A 22,124-nucleotide genomic window follows, 5' to 3' on the forward strand; every position below is an offset into this window, starting at 1 on the left:
TATATATATATATATATATATATATATATATATATATATATATATATATATATATATATATATATATATATATATATATATATATATATATATATATATATAGATAGATAGATAGATAGATAGATAGATAGATAGATATGAGGGCACAGCACCACCTACTAGTCAAATGATATATACTGTGTGTGTATATATATATATATATATATATATATATATAGATAGATAGATAGATAGATAGATAGATATATATATATATATATATATATATATATATATATATATACACACACAGTATATATCATTTGACTAGTAGGTGGTGCTGTGCCCTCAGGTCATGCTTGTTATAACCCATACCAAGTTTGGTCAGAATCCACGAAAGTGTTGCAGAGATATAGCCTCAAGTCTATTTTTGCACAAACTTTGTCAAATTTGTTAACACACTTTTCGAAAACGGCTTGGTAAATCATAAAGCTTTTGATAACTTTTGCCAGAATCCTCTGAAGATGATATGAGCCAATTCCATTGAAAATTGGATATACCATCTAGGACGAGTTTGAAAAAGTAGATTTTTCTTAAAATTCAAAATCGAAATTAAATTTTTGGTATGCGTTCAACTCGGTATGAGCCAAGGAATCAGAAAAAAATAATTTTGCTTTTAGACCTTACGGTTCTAGCAGAGACATGAATGTAAATTGGTCTGTTGGTGGAATTAGGTATAAGAGCTTGAATTAGAGCTTGAATTAGAGACTCCAAATTTGCTGTTGTTAATGAAGAGACTGTGCTCTATCTGTGGGGAAAAAAAAAATCATAACTTTCCTGCAAACAGCTCTATTAGATTCATAACAATGCGCTAAAGCGGTTGAAAAATACAGCACTTTACTACAAAATTTGAAATGGTCCATGCTCAAAATAGCTGACATAGGAAACCTATCTATCATTTGATTCAGTATGCCGATGATGATTGGCAGCATGTACAAGCTGACCTATGCTAGAAAATGCAAGCAAATAATAGCTGGTGCCGAGAAGCTACAAAAGAGTGTTTTGTTTTTAGAACCGAGGTGAGTAAATATGAATTGTGAATAAGTGCACCATTATAGCTTCTTTAACAACATCCTGCTGTTTTACACCACCAGGGCAAGTCTATGAACTCATGCACTCACTGTTATAGATTTATGCTAATAAAGACAGGAGAAAGAGAGCAAGAGCTGCACATGGCTCCCATAAGAAATGTCAAAAGAGTCACTCTGTACCAGAAACATCCTCTCTCTCTCCCCTTCTTTTGGTCTCAACCACAGACCCCTGCGGGGCTTGCCGACAGAGGAAAGATTGTAAAGAATTTAGCATCTCTCAAACATGCATGCACACATGGGGATGGAGAAGTGCACATATTTCACACAACTGTGAATGGAATTTACCTTTTAGGATACACACGTGTAATGCCTCCATCTGTAGCCACAAACCGGGCCAAAACTCCATCTCTAATAAAAAAAAAAAAAAAACACCTCAGTATGTTTAGCATGTAGTTTAGAATGTTCCCAAAGACCACAAATATAAACCAAGCAACATTGACACCTGTGAGTGTTTTGTTTAGGTATTCTAACAGTGTACTTGAAATTCAATCACTTCAAGATTCAGAGTAACCATTAACACATTCATCCTCCAAATAAAAATATAGATAAATAAATAAATAACATAGGCCTAATGTGACATTTGGGTCACCATTTGTTTAATTGGAAACAGTTTTGAAATGTGTCAAATGCATTGTGTATTGTTTTTGGACTCCCACATGTTCGGGTTCTTTAATCCTGGTTGTAATTGCTAGACTCTTAACAGTTTGCTTTTGACAATAAGACAGCAGTCTTATTCATGTCAGGACTTTAAATGGAGCTTTGTGTTCAGCAGCTTTATGAAGGCGTCTCTCTGGCCTGCAGAGATCTTTGTAATTGAAAACTCAAGACATTTCACACAGACGAAGATGATTGTTTTACATGGTTCCATGTGTGTGTTTTGCTGTAATCTTACACATTCTGATCCTTCCAGACTTTGACGAGGTCTGCCGTGAGACAGGCATCCAGCAGCAACCGGTTTACAAGAGTGAGATTACCTGAACAATACAGACAAAGATTTTATAATCGATAGTTTTGAATTATGTCATGGAAAACAGGATTGAGACAGAATTTTCTTTGGAGCAGAAAACCTTTACCAGCATTGCATAGACAAAGGACATTTTTCAAATAAATAAAAATATGGTCATTTAAATTTAAAAGCAACAACTTGATGACAAAAACCTTCCATACTTCTCAGGAGAAAAATAATGCCTATTAAGCAAAGGTCTTTGGGTGTGTGAGTGCTGTAGCGATAGCATCTCTTTACAGAAAACAGTGAGTCACGATGGGTAAGAACATTAGGATGACAGTGCTAGAGTCATTACAGATCAATTACAGTGTGATTAAACCGAGCGCTGTTAGGGGTCACCTTCTCAGACAGCAGGACCGCCACACACAGGCTGACATCATTTGAGTGGGAATCAACCTGACTCAGCCACTTAAAGAGAGTAATCTGAGCCCTCTTACCTCTGATATCACTACATCATGTATTGAAAAATACCCACAGTGGTTTGTTTTTGCAAAGGATAGTGCTATACAAGTGGCTGAAAAGTATTGGAAACTTTGAACTTTGAATCTTTTAATATCACTTTTAATAAAAATTACTCGGAAAACATTCTTTTTGCTTTTGGAAGCCTGACCAAATAAGGGGAAATAAATAAATAAATAATTAAAAGAATAAGCAAGTAAGCACAGCTTATATTTATCACACAAGAAAAGGAAGGTCAAGTTGAGGTTATTGCATTGTGGGCCATACTCGTATACTTTCAGATGAATACATGTGAATTGAGGTTTGCACTCACACAGAGAATGATTTGAAGTTTTCCTGTCAATGTACTCATTGAAGTCCACCAAAAATTGGGTGTTGTTGGATGAGACTTTAAGGTCCTTGCAGTATTCCCTAAAAAAATAATAATAATAATACAAAAACTAAATAAATAAATAAATAAAACACAATCTGTCTGATGACCACAGTGAGACCTGTGTATTCATTTCACCAAACATATTTGCTGCTGCTGTGTCTGTGGGATCCATTGTTAATAGGAGTGAAATGTGGGTCTGAAGGTGTGAATTTATAGGCCTTGAAAGACCAATGGGGTCTAGATACAGTGAGCCCATAAACCTGTCACTACTAAACCCTGTGGGAGGTCTGCCATTTCTGCTCCATGTGTGTGTGTGTGTGTGTTACCTGGGTGCAATAAAGGTGTACCCATATTCCTCAAATTTCTCCTGCTTCATGGTTTCAAAGGCTACAGAGAGAGAGAGAGAGAGAGAGAGAGAGATTTAAAGACATCTGTAGACAGAGCATACTGAACATTACTATAGAGAATTGTATAGATTGAAGTGGAATACAAGTAAATATGGCATAACAAAATGGTCATTTCATTTCATTGTATGTGTTCGTCTCGACTGTTTTAATTAAATGTTACTAGTCTTTCCCTGCTGTTAAAACACGCATTAGACTAGTTTAAACTAGTCTTCAGTTGATCTATCCAAACTGGTCTTAAGTTGATCTAGCTGGTATCCACAGCCCCAAACCCTCTAAAACCAGTCAATAGTCCGCATGGAAGACTAACAAAGACCATCAAACCATTTTAGGCTGGTTTAAAATTATTTTTTCAACAGATATATCACATATATCATCACTGGAGCTGCCATGTCTATTATTTTTTGTTATCTGTATCAGCTTTGACCATTGAAAACCCCATATTGGTCATTTAAACCAAACATTTATTAGAGAATAATAAATAAAATAAAATTCAGCATCAAGCAGGCTACATCAGTCAAGCTGGCATCATCTGACAGTCAGCTGTTCCTGACGTATACCAATCCAGGATTGGCACCTATCACATTATCCTATTTAAATTCCCATTCTTCAGCATCTCTTCCATCGCATCGCTGCTTGCAAATGAAACTATTGCAGCATGTTTCAGAACATCTAAGATTAGTGCTCTTTTAATCCATATTGCTGTGTATATTGTCTTGTCTGCCAGAGCTCTGTGTCCAAGCACATTAATAGAGAGGCGAAGGGAAGGAAAAGATGTGATTAAAAAGGTGTACAAGCAATAGGGATAACCGCACCCTGGAGAGGATTGTGAAACAAAACCCATTCAAAAATGTGGGGGAGATTCACAAAGAGTGGACTGCAGCTGGAGTCAGTGCTTCAAGAACCACTACACACAGACATATGCAAGACATGGGTTTCAGCTGTCGCTTTCCTTGCGTCAAGCCACTCTTGAACAACAGACAGCGTCAGAAGCATCTAAAGACAAAAAGGACTGGACTGCTGCTGAGTGGTCCAAAGTTATGTTGTCTGATGAAAGTAAATTTTGCATTTCATTTGGAAATCAGGGTCCCAGAGTCTGGAGGAAGAGAGGAGAGGCACACAATCCACGTTGCTTGAGGTCCAGTGTAAAGTTTCCACAGTCAGTGATGGTTTGCGGTACCATGTCATCTGCTGGTGTTGGTCCACTGTGTTTTCTGAGGTCCAAGGTCAACACAGCCATATACAAGGAAGTTTTGGATCACTTCATGCTTCCCGCTGCTAACCAACTTTATGGAGATGCAGATTTCATCTTCCAACATGACTTGGCACCTACACACAGTGTCAAAGCTACCAGTACCTGGTTTAAGGACCATGGTATCCCTGTTCTTAATTGGTCAGCAAACTCGCCTGACCTTAACCCCATAGAAAATCTTTGGGGTATTGTGAAGAGGAAGATGCGTTATGCCAGACCCAAGAATGCAGAAGAGCTGAAGGCCACTATCAGAGCAACCTGGGCTCTCATAACACCTGAGCAGTGCCACAGACTGATCAACTCCATGCCACACCGCATTGCTGCATTAATTCAGGCAAAAGGAGCCCCAACTAAGTATTGAGTGCTATACATAAGAACGCAATATCAATGACAGTCATTCGAAGTACTCCCGCAGGGTGTATTCTTACCCTGCTGGAATGCCACCCACAATTATGCAATTTACAGCATTAATGTATATAACAGGCACCTCATCCTGCTGAAAGAGGTCGTATGCTTCCCCTTTTACAATCACATATTTGCTTTAAGCATTTTATGCAAAATGCTCGTTGAATATCCTCAATTGCCTAACTTGGAGTGACGCTTCCCCCTTAATGTGGGGGACCGGGGGTTGTCTTGCTGCTCTCCCACTCTGTCCAAGCATGGCTGCATGGACAGACGTGTGGAGTGTTGCACAGAACATATCCATACCGCCAACACTGACTGTATCCAATATAATTGTAATAAAATACTTGACGAAAGTGGTCCTGATTGAAAAATGCATAAAACCAGCCCAAACTGGTCTTCATCTTATCTAGCTTGCATCCAGGCCTTGGGGGGGGGGGGGGGGGGTGTAACTAAAACCAGTCAACAGAACAGCACAGGAGACCATCAAACCACTTTAAGCTGGTTTAAGTATTGTATTGCTAGTAAGTCTAGTTATCGGTCAGAGAAGAGAAGGGTAGAGTACTTGCCCTTGTTCCCCGTGGATGAAAATCCAACCAATCAAAAGACAAAGAGAAAGACAGTCCATCACAGTACCAAAAGACATCAAACATTGTAAACGGGATACTCTGGTAAAAAGCATTTAATATAAAACATGCTCATGAGGCATGATGGCGGTTTCAAATTAAGCAAAATCCTGGACACACAACAAAGACATGAGTTTGAGATTACAGACATGAAGAAATGGATGCACACAGTTCTTTCCATTCAACACAGAGAGTTACGAGAGGAGCGAGCGGAGAGTTTGGCAGGCATGGTAAAATAATTCTGATGCTTGATGAAAACATCAAATGACATGATCGTTGAACAAATTGGCATATGTTATTCACGGTCAGCAAAAAAAGGGTCATCCAGTGTTTGGTGAAGTCACATCAGACTCTCTTTGTACATCAAAGGTGCACACGCAATCAGTCATTGATGTGAGCCAGTAGATCATCTCACAGGCCAAAACAGAACCAGACCATCTCAGCATTCAGGAGAAGCTGATTTGCCTAGAAACTTCCGAACTCCACTTTCACCAAGCCAAACAAAGAATTAACCCTAATCTTTAATGTTAGAACAATGAAAATTGACTGCAATCGTAATAAAATCAATATAAACAAAAGAGCTAGACAAAACAGCTCCAAACAGCTGGTCCTAATATATTCTTGAGAACTGATGGCTTGCTTTGCGAACACAACATTTTGTTCATGGCTGATGTTCGAGACAGTTACTTTAGACAATTGCTTAATCTAATATAAAGATTAATCACTAGAAGGTCAAAAGGAATAAATTAGTGCTAGATCCAAATTGCATACTTTCACTAGAGCCATGAGATGCCATGCATTACAAAATTTACTGGGTAAAGGTGTACATTTATTGGCTAATTTAAAACAGCTTTGAATGTAATTCATCGGAATGGATATTAGAGCCAGAAATAGTCATGTTTTATTTTTTAAGCATTCATAAAGTCTGGAGTTTATGTTCAAGCCTAATTAAACACACCAGAGCAAGCAAATCAAGATTTTTAGGATTACAAGAAGTTATTATAGGCAGGTGATGTTGATCAGGGTTGGTGCTAAACACTCCAGGGCCAGATTTGAAGAACCCTGTTGTACATTTTCAAGTGATGCACTTGAAGGTTATGCTTAGGATTTTCAAGTGTTAAACTTTGGTTGTATTACATTTCTTTTCTTTTCTTTTTTAACCATATTTCTAAGTAATCTGACTAAAGATCTCTACTTGGCATATGACAAAAAGGGCAAAACAATTTCACTGGCAGAAAGAGGGACCACAGCCATCTAGAGACCAGAATATCATATACCCTTCATGGTAGGTAAGCTCTTGACTTGGGGTACTACTATTTACTAATTAAATAGGGACCATGGTTCAATTAAATATAGAAGTTTTAAACCTGGAAAATGTATCACAGAATTAGTGCTGTTATTGTTAACTAAAAAAATATATACAGTATAGCTGATAAAAGACAGGGATGCTGGCTTGATATGGTCTGTGCATGTCAAACAGGGTAGTATTAGACCTTTGTTTGTGTGCAAATGGGTGTTTGAAGCTTCTGTCAAATGTCAGTGAATTAATGGCTTCACATCTGCTCCAAATTTACCATCAATATAATTAGCACCATGTCGAATTCTTTTCTTCTCAAACCAGTGCTCTCGGCACCTCTGATCTACAACAAAAACTTTCCACGGCAGCAAAAAGTCTTAGTCTTGTTTTCCAGTACAACCATCAAAACATTCTTAAATGAACATACGATTTCTTGAGAAGATATTGTCGTCTTTTTTATGTAGTGAGGTTTTGCTTTAAACAACAAAAAAATATTCAGAAAGATTATTTTAAAAAATTTGCAATTTTTGTAAAAAAAAATTAAACTCAGGTAATTTTGATAATTTTTTTCAGAAAGCAAGACAATATTTTGTCATGTTGGTTCAAGTAAATGTATCAATGTATGGCAAATGCAAACAAAAATCCTGAGTAAAACCCAGCTTACACCAATAACGATAACTATATTAGCCTCCACACAAACCAATGGCTGGTATATATTTAATATTAAACCATTTTAACTAGCCTATACTTTATATTAATTAAAAAATAATAAGAAGAATAAGAATTATTATTAGTAGTATAATTATATAGACAAAATATAATAAATGTAATTTTTGCAAAATTATCCTCTCTAGTGCAAATTTTGTTTCTCGCTAGTTTATGAATGAATTTTCTGAGGTTATGTGACAATGTTTTCAAGCTGCTGTCTTTCTGTGGCTGAAACAATCATCGAATGACTACATGATTACAACATGCCCTCGGATGTTCATTCATGTTTATTTTGTGCTAATTAGAATGCACTCCTGCTCCGCATGAACTGAAGCAATGCAGAAGCTCCACAACTGTATTTATCATTTAAAATTCTTAATAAAACTAATAGAATTTGAATGCTGAGACTTTGTTTCCTATTATTAAAATTAACCTGCTCTGTCTTTTCTGTCAGCACGTTGTCCGTGTCCTCTTTGCTCGCAGTGTTTTTCACTCGAATAAAAAATTAAAACGTGGCATGAAGTTATGCGTTCGTTAGTTAGCTGAAGCTGGAAGGTACACCGGATGAGATGGAGCATGATGCAACACACCAGATGCATTCAATATTGAGCTCAAGGCTAAAATAACAGCTACTTTCAGTATGATTAAATAAAGGAAAATTAAGTAGTAGCATATTAAAATTTGGGGTGGCACCCCTCCGGCTCCACCACTGACACCAAGAGATGATATAATGTTACGTCACCATTTTGGGAAGTATTACAATACATATGCACACTTTCCCCTAAGCGTAAAAAATGCCTTTTATGTCCAATATGTTCTTGGGTACTCTCCAAAATGGTGGAAAACGTTGAAGAATGGGAGAGTTGAGCCAACTAATGTCACATGGACTGTTTTACCCATGTAGAAAAACGTCAAATTTCAACCATGGTTGACAATAAAGATGTATTATATTGTATTGTATTGTATTGTATTGTATTGACCACATTTCTGGACCACATTTATTTAATCAAAAAATCGTAATTTTTGTTCCGAAGATGATTGAAGGTCTTACAGGGTTTTTCTTCTACATTTAAAATGATTTTCAAAACTACTGTATATCTTTCGTTATTGTTATAGTTATCAGCCTTGGTGTGAACGTGCCTTAAGAAAATCATTTTTTGCAGTGTTGAGTACCTGGTGACACACACATGTGAGGCTAATCATGTAGAAACATCCACAACTTGTAAGATCCAGGCAAGTCCAGGGTCTGCCAGGTCCAAGCACCCGGCTCCATCATCACAGTTTTCGGTTACAACCAGCCATAAGGACACGTCCCTCGAGAGAACTCCACATTCCACCTGTTCTTCTCATTATTTGCACTACATGGATCCCAAAAGCCACACTTCTCTGGTTCTGCCTTTCTGAAGTTTACATTCGGCTTTCGGCTTTGGTCATACAAGCCCTTTGGAGCTCCCAGAGTGCAGAGTCGGGCACCTAAGGTCTCCGGGAGCACTCTGAAGACCACTGCAAAACCTGACCCCTGCGCTGCTGCCTCTTTCCCCTTTCTCAATAACCATATGGACCTGCCTCTTTACGAGCCTGTAAACCTATGCCAGAATCCTTTAAATGGAGAGAGAGGGAATAAGAGGAGGAAGAGCGAGAAACAGATACCACATCTCACACATATCTGCATTAGCACTCGCCAGGATACAGAAATATCAGTTTTAGCACATTAACACACACCTGAACATGCTTGCACATAATAAATTAGATGCACTATTATAACTGGCATACAAAACATCAAATTACTGTGACCGCTTGTGCGGTGAGAGTTTGCACAAGTAGCTGATTGTTACTGCTTACAAGCCACAATATGACCTTCTGTGGCCCCTTCCAGTCTTCAAAACCTGCTTTACTCATTGTTTCACAAGCTAAAATTTCCTTTGTTGGCTTTCTTACTCATAATGACTCAAGTTAAAGATATGTGATCTTACAAAGCACTGTTATGCTAAAATAATTATGCTGATGAACAGTGAGAAAGGGGAAATAGCTTCTGGCTCGGAGCTCTGCATTCTAATGTGATCCTTCGACACACATAGCCTCAGTGCAATGTTGCAAGGATAAAAATAATAATTCATTTCATACTCCTTCACACTACAGGTCTATAAAACAAATGGCTTGTTGTGGAGAGGTGTGCTATTAATTTTCAAAGCTATTAAGTTTTTTTTTTTTTTTTTCATAAACATCATTAAAAGAGTGACCTGTCTCATATCTAGGGACAATAATATAATTGAGACTTGTTGGTAGCGTCCAACCAACCAAATACATAAACTAACTGTATATACAGAAAAGCACTGCAAATCCTCACAACACAAATACATAACCAAACCAAATATTTGATTGTGTTGTGAGAATTAGCAGTGCATGTGTTTTCAAATTGAAGTTCAATTTCAAGTTGTCGTTTTATTTTTTATTTATTTTTTTCTATTGGCATGTGTTTTTTTAATTTGCAGCGACTGGTGTTACACAGACCATGCATTAAAAATATATAGGCTACTAAATTAAACCACCAAGTTAAGCATAGAAAATAAATACTAATAAATATAAGATAAATATATGTAAATAATTTCAATAAAAATGGCTAAAATCAGGAGAATAGACAACAAAGAACTGTAAAAGACACTCAGATTTGCCCTATTGTGCTGTGCCATTCAAAGATATAGCGATAGAAAGGATGAATCATAGAAAGATTTCTAAAAAAGTGTTTTGCACACGTGCATTTATTTAGAATAAATGTGCACGTGTGCAGGTTTGTCTGGTAATGTACAGTATTGTCGTTGGTTTAAGAAACAGTTCAACCACAAAAAAAAAAAACAAAAAAAAAAAAAACATTACAACATTTTTAATAAAAAACATGTTTTGATTACTGAAAGAATCAATTCACCTCACTGATTTGAATGCCTAGGAGTCATTTAGACTACATATAATCATATAGTGATATTTTAGGTACTATAAACATTAGTTATATGAAAAGGAGGAACAGTATATAACAGTATATAAGTTTGAGAACGAGAAGATAACGGCAATTTTCATGCAATATTCCTTTAAGGAATGTTCTGGCTTATGTACAAGTTAAGCTCTATTGACACCATCTGTCAATTACCACGGAAATAGAAGTCTATGGGGCAATGAGATATGATTCTAAATCATTTTCAACTCAGTCTGCTAAACTGACAGCAAGCCACATGCCATCGATAGAGCTCAACCTGGAATATTCCTCCAAATGAGCTGAGCGCCTGTGTATGTGTGCAGATCTGGACCTCTGCAGCACATGTCCAGAGGGGAGGGAACGTTCACAGTCTCTCTTCCCAGCCGGGGCCCCTGTGTGCTAGGGAGAGTCAGATCAAACGCCTGGCTACACTGCTCAGGATGGGTGGAGACCAGCTGGACCTCAGTTTAATACAGAGAGCAGCCCGGACAATCGAGGTCAAACACACAAACAGGCAGACCTCTCTCATGAGCCGACGAAAAATATTTGCAAGCAGTCTCAATTATTTCATAAAACAATAGCTTTGCATGCCGAAGGCTCTATCTGATCTTTAAAAAATGATAGTGTGTTTGCTTAACATGGGGAGCTGGTTTGAGTGTCCTGGGCGAGCAGGCGGTACTCACACATTGATAGTTTTATAGTGTCCCCCAGGTTTGCCTCGATGTAATTCAGACTGTATTCAGGCAAAACCAAGGCCAGGCTGCAGAAAACCCACACACAAAGGAAAAAGACAACGCGTTTTATACACACAGATATTTAAGAGAGTTCCGAAACAGTTTGAATAGGTAAAGCAAACAAACCTGTAGTCTGTCCCGTTAACCGGCGCCCAGGTGTACGTCCTGATTCCTCGATCAATGTATCTCTGATATGGTGAATAAAATGTAGAAGTGAAGCAAACATAGGCAAAATATGATGCAGAAGAAAAACTATAGAAGATCTACACACCTCATCCTGAGATTTAACAAGCGTGTCTATTGTTTTCTCCCCAGGGTCTCTGTCAATCATCAGAGTCCGTATCTGTGAGAGCGAGAGAGATCAGAATAATCAGTGTAAACTATAGTAATGACTGCAACACCATGGTACTTTGACTTTTACACTCGTATTACAGTGGCTACGTTTACATGCAAACTTCTGAATTAATTATGATTGATGAATCAGACTGTAGTGTTTGCATGAACGCTAAATAAAGTGATCGGGCTGATGTGCGGGTTTATATGTCACAAGCTACAAATCGGAATATTTTTTTTGTGCACACTGCTCAAATATTGAAAGTGAAAACAGAAAGTGACATAGATAATTTAGAGTTTCTCTCTGTTTGCACATAATAACCACTCTACTACACGGTTTCTTTATTTGTTTTAATATTTCCCACCTTTATGGATAAATATGCATATAACCCACCTTGCTGTGCTGCTCATATTTATCACGTAAAAAAAGCCCCTCCCCGCGCCCGAAACGGATTGCCTTTCTATGAGTCTCAAAAACAAGGCTGTCCTGCTCACTTCACAGTTGCCGAGTGAAAGACGAGATTTATAAAGAGAGGAAACGCATTTATACAACACTTTATTCAGGAAGAGCCGCTTGTTCCGTGCGTCATACGTCATTAAGTTATTTCTGCGTCATTGCACATGCACAGTCCTTTCAGTTTTGTGGTTCAATCCGATTGAATGTTTGCATGCACGCTCAATCGTACTAAAAGAGGAATAAACCACCCCTTCAGTCTGATCGAAATTTCATTCGGATCGAGCTCAATCGGATCGACTAAGGCGTTTATATGAACATTTTTCAGACCGATTGAGGCGTTCAATCCGATTACAGACGCATTATTTGGGTGCATTTAAATGTAGCCACTAGTGTTGGGTAAGTTACTCTAAAAAAGCAATTCATTTCATAGCTACTACTTATCTTAGTGTATCAGTGCAAATAGATTACTGTACTACTTACTCTCTATAAAAAATATTGCATTACTTTTTACAAATAACTTTCTAAATTCCACATCAACGTTGACCAGTAGAACAATACAAGGATAGACATGAAACTGCTCTTTTTAATTCTTTCAAATAAATTCTATAAAAATTATCCTTGAACTGACCAAAGCATTTAAAGGGAGAAAGTTACATTAAAAACATTCATTTTAACATTAGATACATTCTTATGTTAAACACTATTGTTTTAAATATAATTTTAGTAATGTATAACACCCAACACTGCTCCCAAAGTAATTGTTTAATCCACAAATGCATTTCATTTTGTGCAAAAATAAATAAATAAATAAAAAAGCCTCAGTGACTTGTTGTGGTCAGGCATTGTCAACTGCTATTATAAATCACTACTGTCTTGTCTAACTATGCATCCCTTTTTTTAACGCATGTTCTGTAGCCTAAATGTAAGCATTTGTAAGTATTGAAGCACCATACTGCAAATGTTTGCACGTGAAATCAAAACCTCTCAGGTGTTTCATCAATATAGCAATAAAACAATTAATACTGTTTTGTGTACGTTGTGCCATACCTGGACTTTAATATCATTTTCCAGCTCTGCATCCAGAAAATCCAGTGTAACAGGCTCCTGGAATTTGGGGTTCTAAAGAGAAACCGAATGACGTTAATATTTCTCTCTATAGTTTACGTTTAGCTTTGGGTTGAGTGTTAATGTACTCCGGGTCTAAAACACATCACAGTGAAAGTTTCTGTTGAGCTACAGAAATATACAGTGTTTATAAAGTTAATTTATGTTGGCATAAATCTGATTACGTTCTTCTACACAGAGAAGGAAAAAAATTATAATTCATCTCAGTTCTTTCATGAAAAAAAAGTATTTTATTTACATGTAATCTTCTTTGTGTCTCCTTTTCATAAACATTCACATTTTTAGAATAATATAGAATGCACAGAATGTGTTCTGTATTTAACTATGCTAAGTTTGAACATAAAATAACTTAACATTCAGATGTAACCAGAGTTAATCTAAACGTATTACATCATAAAATATAAAATTGAGACATTGCGTCTCAGTTCCTATTTCATTAAATTTCGCTGTCGAATTATGATTCATGTTTCTGAGCAAGAACCATGCAAATATTAAAATACAGATTGCTTAAAAAAACGTGCCTCGCTCCATTTTATGAGGTAATAATATTTCCAAGAAAGAATGTTTCCCTTTTTGAAAAGAATGATTTTGTTCATCTGTATGTATTACAAGTCACATTGCTTATGTACACATTAACAACACTGACACCTACACCAAATCTAATAATGTGAGAAACGTTATAAGGTGAAATGAGGCAACCTGACTCTTACATGCAAAATGCAGTTCAAGCATGAATGCGGTCAGAGGAGAGGATGAGGCGGACAGAATCCAAAACAGAGACAATGAATGACATGAGACAAAACAATCCCATTACAAAAAGAAAGAAATATGGACAGAAAGAAAGAACAAAGAAAGAAGAGGGACATATAAATGTGAAAGAAATCAAAGGGAAGCACTGAATATGAAAGCAGGAGCGTAATGAGAGACAGACGACACTGAGGAAGGATTTCAATGTGTCGGGGTCGCCCTCTGCTCCGCTACTGGCCCCCAGGGGACCCCCACATCGCCCAGATATGACTGACATGTGTCGGCTTCATGTGTCAATCTAGCAGAACGTGAGAGAGACTGACGAAAACTATGTCTGGCACTTCTTATATTAGCTGTGAAAATATGTCAACTATTTATTTTCTACCACACATACATAATGATTGCAAAAAGCAGATATCCTATCATATTATCTCTTGAATTGGATCTATGTTATACAAAACAATTATTAGATTAATACAAATTAATATTAGAAAGGAAATCTTTTTTTAGTCCAAGTACAAAAAGCAAAGACATTTTGCCAATCAGAATTAAAAAAAAAGCAGCAGAATTTGTGAAACATGTCAGGCAGTCAATTCCCCCATAATGCCAGTGTGGGACAGGCAATGTACCGTCTCAGCAAACATTTTTCGTTTCCCTTTTCTCCTTCTCATTTTTCACTTTTGTGTTTTCACTTGGACAGTAAATCATCTTTTTGTTGTTCGCATTACAAATGGAGGTCAAGTGAGAACACAGATCTGCTGTATGAAAAAATCATTACTGTATCCTTCAAGATTACAAGCACATGACATGAATACCGACTGCTTGAGATACACATTGGATGCGAGAGCTGAACGTGCTACGCTAGGCTGAACTCTGGTAGTATCTGGTAATGGTTGGAACACATAAAAACCATTATCTTTCTGATCCGCCAGACAGGAAATAACTCAATGAACTCTCACTCTGTAGACGCAAACAAACATCAGATGGCATGCTAGCACTCCTGATAACCGTTACACACACTTACTGAAGTCATATTTCTGCTGAAAACACCAGTATGACTGATCATAAGCATATGCTATGTTTTTGGATGCTGTGTTGTCGTGCTGGAATCCATACTAGACTGCTAAACAAGCTAAACTAGCTTAACTAGCAGGGTTGGAATGGTAAATTCTACCATTTAAAAGTTAAAAAGCAAGATAAAAAAAAAGAGAAAGAAACAAAATAAATACGAATTTATTCCGCAAGGATGCATCAAATTGCCAAAAATGTCAGTAAAGACTTTTTTTTCATTGCTGCAAAACATAATAGATAAGAAGTTCTTTTGAACTTTTTAGTGACCTATGAATCCGGAAAATGTTTTTTTTATTGTTTGGGAAGCTTGAATTTAAAATTTTTAAAAGACAGCTTTTATCTCACAATTTAAACTTTTCCCTCTCACAATTCAGGAGTTATGAGATTTAAAGTCAAAACTGTGAGAAAAAAGTCAGAAATGAGAAATAAAAAGTCCTTTTAAATATTATAATAAAAATATTATATAAATTATAATAAAAAAATTAAAAAAATACCTTTTTTATTCCGGGGCAAAAAAAAAAACTGTGAGATTAAAGCCTCATCATTTAAAAAGTCTGAAAATCCCAGAAAAAGAGTCAGAATTCTATCTCACAATTCCGACTTCTTCATGCATTTCTGAGTTATGAGTTGTACAGTCAAAATTGTGAGAAAAAAAGTCTTAATCAAGAGGTTCTTTCTTTCTTATGTTTTGTTCTGGGGCAGAAAAAAAATGCTGAGGTAACCTTGGAATTGCAAGAAAAGGAAGTCTGAATTGTGATTTTTTTGTGAGTGTATATATAGCAAATTAAGGCTGAAAGAAATTGATTGGATTTATTTATTCTTCCTCTTGCTGAGTACATATGTGTTGTGTATAAAGTGGCTATATGTAGCAAAGGGGTTCTAAAACTACAGTATGCTCAGTAATGATTTTTTTTGGCAATATATAAACTACAGTACAATGCCTCTAAGATTACGGTTAGGAAGGCATTCTAGATATCATACTACAATATTAGTGCAAAGTCACTCTATTTCTATGACAGAACGGACTGCATCTACCACAGTTTGCATGGTCTCACCTCAGGGAACGTAAGAGCAAGCTTTTTACTTAGCCTGCGGCGACGGCTCTGAATCCTGTTCTAATGAGAAATATGGAGAGGATTTCAGTGGAAACAGAAAGAGGGTTATTTATGGGCGCCAAATAGTGACTTGAGCTTTGAAAGAGACCACACTTGTTAACAATACTGTCATTGTAAAACACGATAATCCATCATAGATCAGACCGTTTGAAAGAAATAAAAGTGCATGCTATAAATCGATTGCCATCGTGTAGGCCTTCCTACTGTTTGAACACAATTATTTCTATCTCTGGCGAGCAGACAACATATGGCTGACATACTATGAGGGTTTGCTCAATTTCTACACTGTCAAAATCAAATTAGCCCTTCCTGCAGTGTTCAAAGTCTCCTTGAAAGACTCTCCAAAGTTCGTTCGGAGTAGATGCTTTCTCTTAACTTTAACCGACTAATTCAGTCATGTGTTTTGCACTGCTGGATACTGGTGGAGCACTTTGAACTGTTTCCAGTAGATCTGGCACCCCATGGTTTAGGGGCTTGTGTTTGCATATCAGCGCTGCTCGGGGTTAAGTATGGTATCCACGGTTCAGAGATTCAATCCATGCCTACGTGTCTCTCTCAATCAGCCTGCCAATCTGCGGCCGCACCAGATCGCATCTCAACATCTGTCCTTGAGAGATCAAGCCTTCAGATGTGATCAGAGCCGGCTCGCTAAACTAAAGTAAAACCGAGCGGATCACACAGCCTGTTCCGCACATGGAGTCCGCTGGGAGCAATAAGGCTGGTGTTTACTGTATGTTTGTCATGGCACATGCATTTCGCTTGTTTTTATGCCTTTAACGATTTAGATGAGCACATAAAAAAAAAAAAATTGTTGTTTCGGTGAAATCTTTTCAAAGGCTGTCCCATATGAAAGACAGGGAGTGGAAGAAATCTCCAAGTCTTTGTCGCTTCTTTTAATCCAAAAGCTGAAGGATGGAGCTTTGAGGCAAGATGGAAGAATGTCATAACATTCGTTCTTACTGACGCCAAGGATGGAAATGTGTTCTGTATGTTTGATTTGACTGTCTTGTGGACTGAAGTTGATATTCTCCATATATAAGACCTGGAGCTTTGTTATTTTAATGTAGATTTAACAGCAAACATCGTACTTCTCTGACCTAGCATTTAAGCAATAACACTGACATGTTTCAGCACTTGCCCCAACTCACATGTCAGGTGTCCTCTAGCACAAAAGCTGAAAGAGTAGGGAAATCAATCAAGAGTTTTTTTTTTTTTTTTTTTTTGCTGTTTCGGTGTGGGGCTGTATTTTTACCTACAATGTCAAAATGTTCAATCGAGCCAAATAAAATGAAAATAAATAAATACAATTCTGTCTGATGCATATACAAGAAAGAAATGAAACATAATGCTACATACACTACAGTTTAAAAGTTTGGGGTCTGTAGGGTTTTTAATAGTTTGAAATATTTAATTTATTTTATTTATTTAAAGTAGCCAATTTCCATTTTAATATATTTCCTTATCATTACCAATTTGAAATGAGCCTTGGCCCAGAGAAAACGCCTGTGCTTCTGGATCATGTTTAGATATGGCTTTTTTTTTTTTTTGAACTATAAAGTTTGAGCCGGCAACGGCAAATGGCACGGTGGATTGTGTTCACCGATAATGTTTTCTGGAAGTATTCCTGAGCTCATGTTGTGATTTCCATTACAGTAGTATTCCTGTATGTGATGCAGTGACATCTAAGGGCCCGAAGATCACAGGCATCCAGTATGGTTTTCCGGCCTTGACTCTTACGCACAGAGATTGTTCCAGATTCTCCTATTCTTTGGAAGATATTATGCACTGTAGATGATGATGATAATTTCAAACTCTTTGCAATTTTTATCTGAGAAACTCCTTTCTGATATTGCTCCCCTATTTTTCGCGGCAGCATTGGGGGAATTGGTGATCCTCTGCCCATCTTGACTTCTGCCACTCTGAGAGGCTCTTTGTATATCCAATCATGTTGCCAATTGACCTAATAAGTTGCAAATTGGTCTTCCAGCAGTTCCTCATATGTACATTTAACTTTTCCGGCCTCTTATTGCTACCTGTCCCAACTTTTTTGGAATGTGTAGCTCTCATGAAATCCAAAATGAGCCAATATTTGGCATGACATTTCAAAATGTCTCACTTTCAACATTTAATATGTTATCTATATTATATTGTGAATAAAATATACGTTTATGAGATTTGTAAATTATTCCATTCCTTTTTTACTCACAATTTGTACAGTGTCCCAACTTTTTTGGAATCGGGTTTGTAAAAAAACATCATATCCCTATGACTATATAAAAAAATAAACCCTCTATAACTATGAATTCAAACTTTTTGAAAAAGCAATGGAATTTGGTGCAAAATGTTACTTATTTGTGTATGACATGACTATTGCTATCATAAGTCACAATTTCAACAAAAAACTAAATTAGCAGCCTAGTTAACGTTACCTTGGTTACAAACATTAATTAGCATAATCACATAGCATAAATACATGACCTAAAACCAAATGTTTGTGATGAATGTTAGATCTCACACTGGCCCCAAATCATCCTTATTGTTGAGTCCTGCACATGTTGAACTCTTTGTGATTGCATTTTGAGCTTAAATCAGAGAATGTCTAAACTATTTTTAATCTACAACCAACCAGATATGACATATTTAATACATTTAACTTCTTTTACTTATGAGATTGTCATGGTGGGCTGGGGTTGTCTAAGACTGCGTGATGGACGGTGCTTTTACCATCCAGACCAAGGATAAACTATGACCCTGAAAACACACACACGATCACATTTCTCTTTCACATTCTTTGTTTAAACGATGAAATACAGACCGGCCTGTGTGTTTGATGGGATACCAGAATCAAAGGAACCTGCAAACAGACTGGTAAAAAGTTTAGGGGAGCTACATTGAGAAACATGTATGCAGGTTCGCTGCCAAAAGCACGTCATCTTACTTTGGGCGATTTTGCAAATGTATTTATGTGCAAAGCTCACACAGCAAAGAGGCTGTGTGCGCCGATCCAAAGGAAAAGCTATATGAGCGCCTGTTTACACACCGCAAATGCATGTTCGTACATTCTAAATCTACAGCTTTACATATGAGGTCAGATACACTTGTCAATAATGATATGAGCTGAATCACTCGCAGATGCTTGATCTTTCTGTTTATGTCACTGGAAAGATAAATGTAATGTGATATTATCGATAAAAAAAAAATCATGATTATTAGCATCCAAAATAAATGTTTTTGTTTACATAATATATATGTGTAATCTATTATGTATATATAAATACACACACATGCATTTACATATTTAAGAAAAATATGCTTTGTTTATATATAATTTATATGTATATATTTTATAACACATGTACGTGTATGTATTTATGTATACATAATAACACTGTGCACGCATACATGTATTATGTGATCAAAATTTTTTATTTTGGATGTGATTAAAAAATGCGCTTATAAAAATACATGAATGGATATGAAATATATGTAAAAAGGATGATATTGGGGATGGGTATTGAAATATGTCAAAATTCAGTGCACTGCAATCGGAAAATTTAAACTGCACCAAATGGCACACAAATCATAATTATGACATACAAAACTTGAATGATGACATAAGGTTAGTTTTCTAACATAAAAGTAATAACATCTGACATAGTCAAAATAGTCTGCTATAAGGAAATGAATTAATCTTATAATTAAGGCTTTATATCTCATAATTATGATTTACTATATAATAATTATTACTTAATACCATGTATGTCAAATAATTATTATATAATTATTTGATCACAATTTTGGTATTTTTTGTCTTATGTGGTGGAAATGGGCTTCCACAACAACCTTCTTCATTAATTAACCTGTGGGAGATTCAATGACTTGAAGTATAAATGACTTGACTTGAATGTATAAATTCTTGTGACTTGAATGACTTGAAGTATAAATGCAATACTGAGAGCAAATTAACTGTAACACATGAATGAACATAAATATACAGCACATATACACAGAGAGATACAAAGAGAGAGATACAAAGATTAAAGATGTTAAATAACACCAATGTCGTACAAGGAAAAACCTCTTCCTGTGTCATAAATGTGCTGTGATGTCATATTTGAGGTATTTGAGTGGAGAAAATGCTTCGGTACCTTTGGTTGCAAGTTTGGATGGAGCAGCACGTAACCGTTAGGATCGATTGCGAAATAATATCCATTAGGACCAATCTGAAATGCAACAAAATGGAAATAGGAGAACAGTGAGGACACCTCAAAACAGAAGACCACCATCAAACCCAAGTCCCTGCTTGGACCAAATGGGCCTGGTTCCTCAAAGATGCGGTGTTTAATCTCTCACTAGCGGGATAGTGTCTAATATCCCTGGAGAACACCATCCCGAGCTGTCAATCACCCCCCCAATACTTAGTGTTAATCAAATGTGTCGGTTCATCTGGAAACATTCCTCTAAGCTTAACAGAAAATCACAACCATTTACAAATCAAATGTAAGTACAAACAGATGTAATGTACAAGGGCTTACGTCCTCTTAAGAGCAATCTTACTGTAAGGAGGCAGACCGCAGAACAATAGCGCATTTATCTTATGCGTGCCGTGTTATTCTTATTACAGGGACTCAAAGAGTCCACAAAGAAAACATCTAACACATGAGCTTAGCTTTGTTCTCTTATAAATTGAATTATGTAGCGTTCAAGGAATAGTTCACCCTAAATGAAAACGTGTTGCCGTTTACGTGCCCTCACATCGTCCCAAAACCAGATTTGCTTTCTTCTAACGTTTTTTTTTTCTTCTTTTCTTTTTCAGTGCAATGAAAGTGAATAGGGCTGTCAAGCACCAAATCTAAGAAGAAAGTACCATCGAAACAGCGTAAAATTAGTACATTTGATTCAAGCGCTACATACTATGTCTTTTGGAGCCATACAATTCTTGCATGTCTTGTCTTTGACATCAAACTGGTGCGACACAACTGACACTTCATATTTTATTCTACACTACTGTTCAAAGGTTTGCGGTTGGTAAGATTTTTTTTTTATGTTTTTCAATGTCTCATGTGTTCACTAAGACTGCATTTATTTGATAAAAAAAAAAACAGTTAAAACTGTAAAATATTAATACAATTTAAAATGACTGTTTTATAATTTAATACATCTCAAAAAAGTAATTTATTCCTGTGATTTAAAGATGAATTTTCAGCATTATTACTGCAGTCTTCACATGATCCTTCAGAGATCATTCTAGTATGCTGATTTGGTGCTCAAGGAAAAATTTCTTACTATGAAAATTCTGAAAATGAAAAAGATTTTTAAATTATTTAATGACTAGAATATTCAGCAGAACAACATTTATTTAAAAAAAATATATATATTTGTTACGTTTGATCAACTTAATGTGTCCTTAAAATAAAATTAATAATTTCATTAAAATAAACTTTACAGAGCCCAAACTTTTGAACAAATATACATGAAGATTATATGTAAATGAAGACTGAAATTTACACTTTTTTTATTTCACCAGTTTCTGGATGATTATTTTATGGCGCTTTTTTTATTATTATTATTGGAGATTGTCTTCAAGGCCTCATTCACATTCATAGTATTAAAAAAGTGTGATCATTCATCATAACATTATCTTTGTTGTTTCACAGAAGAAAAATGGATTTGGACAATCTGGGTTTGAGTAAATAATGATGGAATATTCATTTTAGGTCAGCTATCCTTTTCACTTTCATTTATTCTGGAACATAAAAGCTCACTGTGTTTGTGTTTGTGGTACTCACTGTGAAGCGGGGCGTCAGTCTTTTAATATCATCGAGAGACACATCCACCCCCATCACTCCTAAAATCAACTGGTTCTGATGCTAAAAAAGAGATAAAAAAACACAAGGTTTCCACTCTGACATGAAAT

At 36.3% G+C, this 22,124-nt stretch overlaps 1 protein-coding gene across 2 annotated transcripts in view; it reads right to left on the reverse strand.

Annotated features, from left to right (window-relative positions):
• The window catches only part of LOC113073053 (voltage-dependent calcium channel subunit alpha-2/delta-1-like), an 85,924-nt gene that overhangs the window by 11,177 nt on the left and 52,623 nt on the right, over positions 1–22,124 (reverse strand). For both annotated transcript variants that reach the window (XM_026245925.1, XM_026245926.1), the window contains exons 17-26: positions 21,997–22,077; positions 20,356–20,430; positions 13,197–13,268; positions 11,631–11,702; positions 11,486–11,547; positions 11,309–11,385; positions 3,295–3,355; positions 2,909–3,006; positions 2,023–2,104; positions 1,416–1,478 (exon numbers count right to left, since the gene is read on the reverse strand). In XM_026245925.1, the coding sequence (XP_026101710.1) occupies positions 1,416–1,478; positions 2,023–2,104; positions 2,909–3,006; positions 3,295–3,355; positions 11,309–11,385; positions 11,486–11,547; positions 11,631–11,702; positions 13,197–13,268; positions 20,356–20,430; positions 21,997–22,077 (743 nt within the window). The remainder of the gene's footprint in view (positions 1–1,415; positions 1,479–2,022; positions 2,105–2,908; positions 3,007–3,294; positions 3,356–11,308; positions 11,386–11,485; positions 11,548–11,630; positions 11,703–13,196; positions 13,269–20,355; positions 20,431–21,996; positions 22,078–22,124) is intronic.

The sequence above is a fragment of the Carassius auratus genome, unplaced genomic scaffold (assembly GCF_003368295.1).
Source record: "Carassius auratus strain Wakin unplaced genomic scaffold, ASM336829v1 scaf_tig00011294, whole genome shotgun sequence".
In the NCBI taxonomy this organism is placed as follows: Eukaryota; Metazoa; Chordata; class Actinopteri; order Cypriniformes; family Cyprinidae; genus Carassius; species Carassius auratus.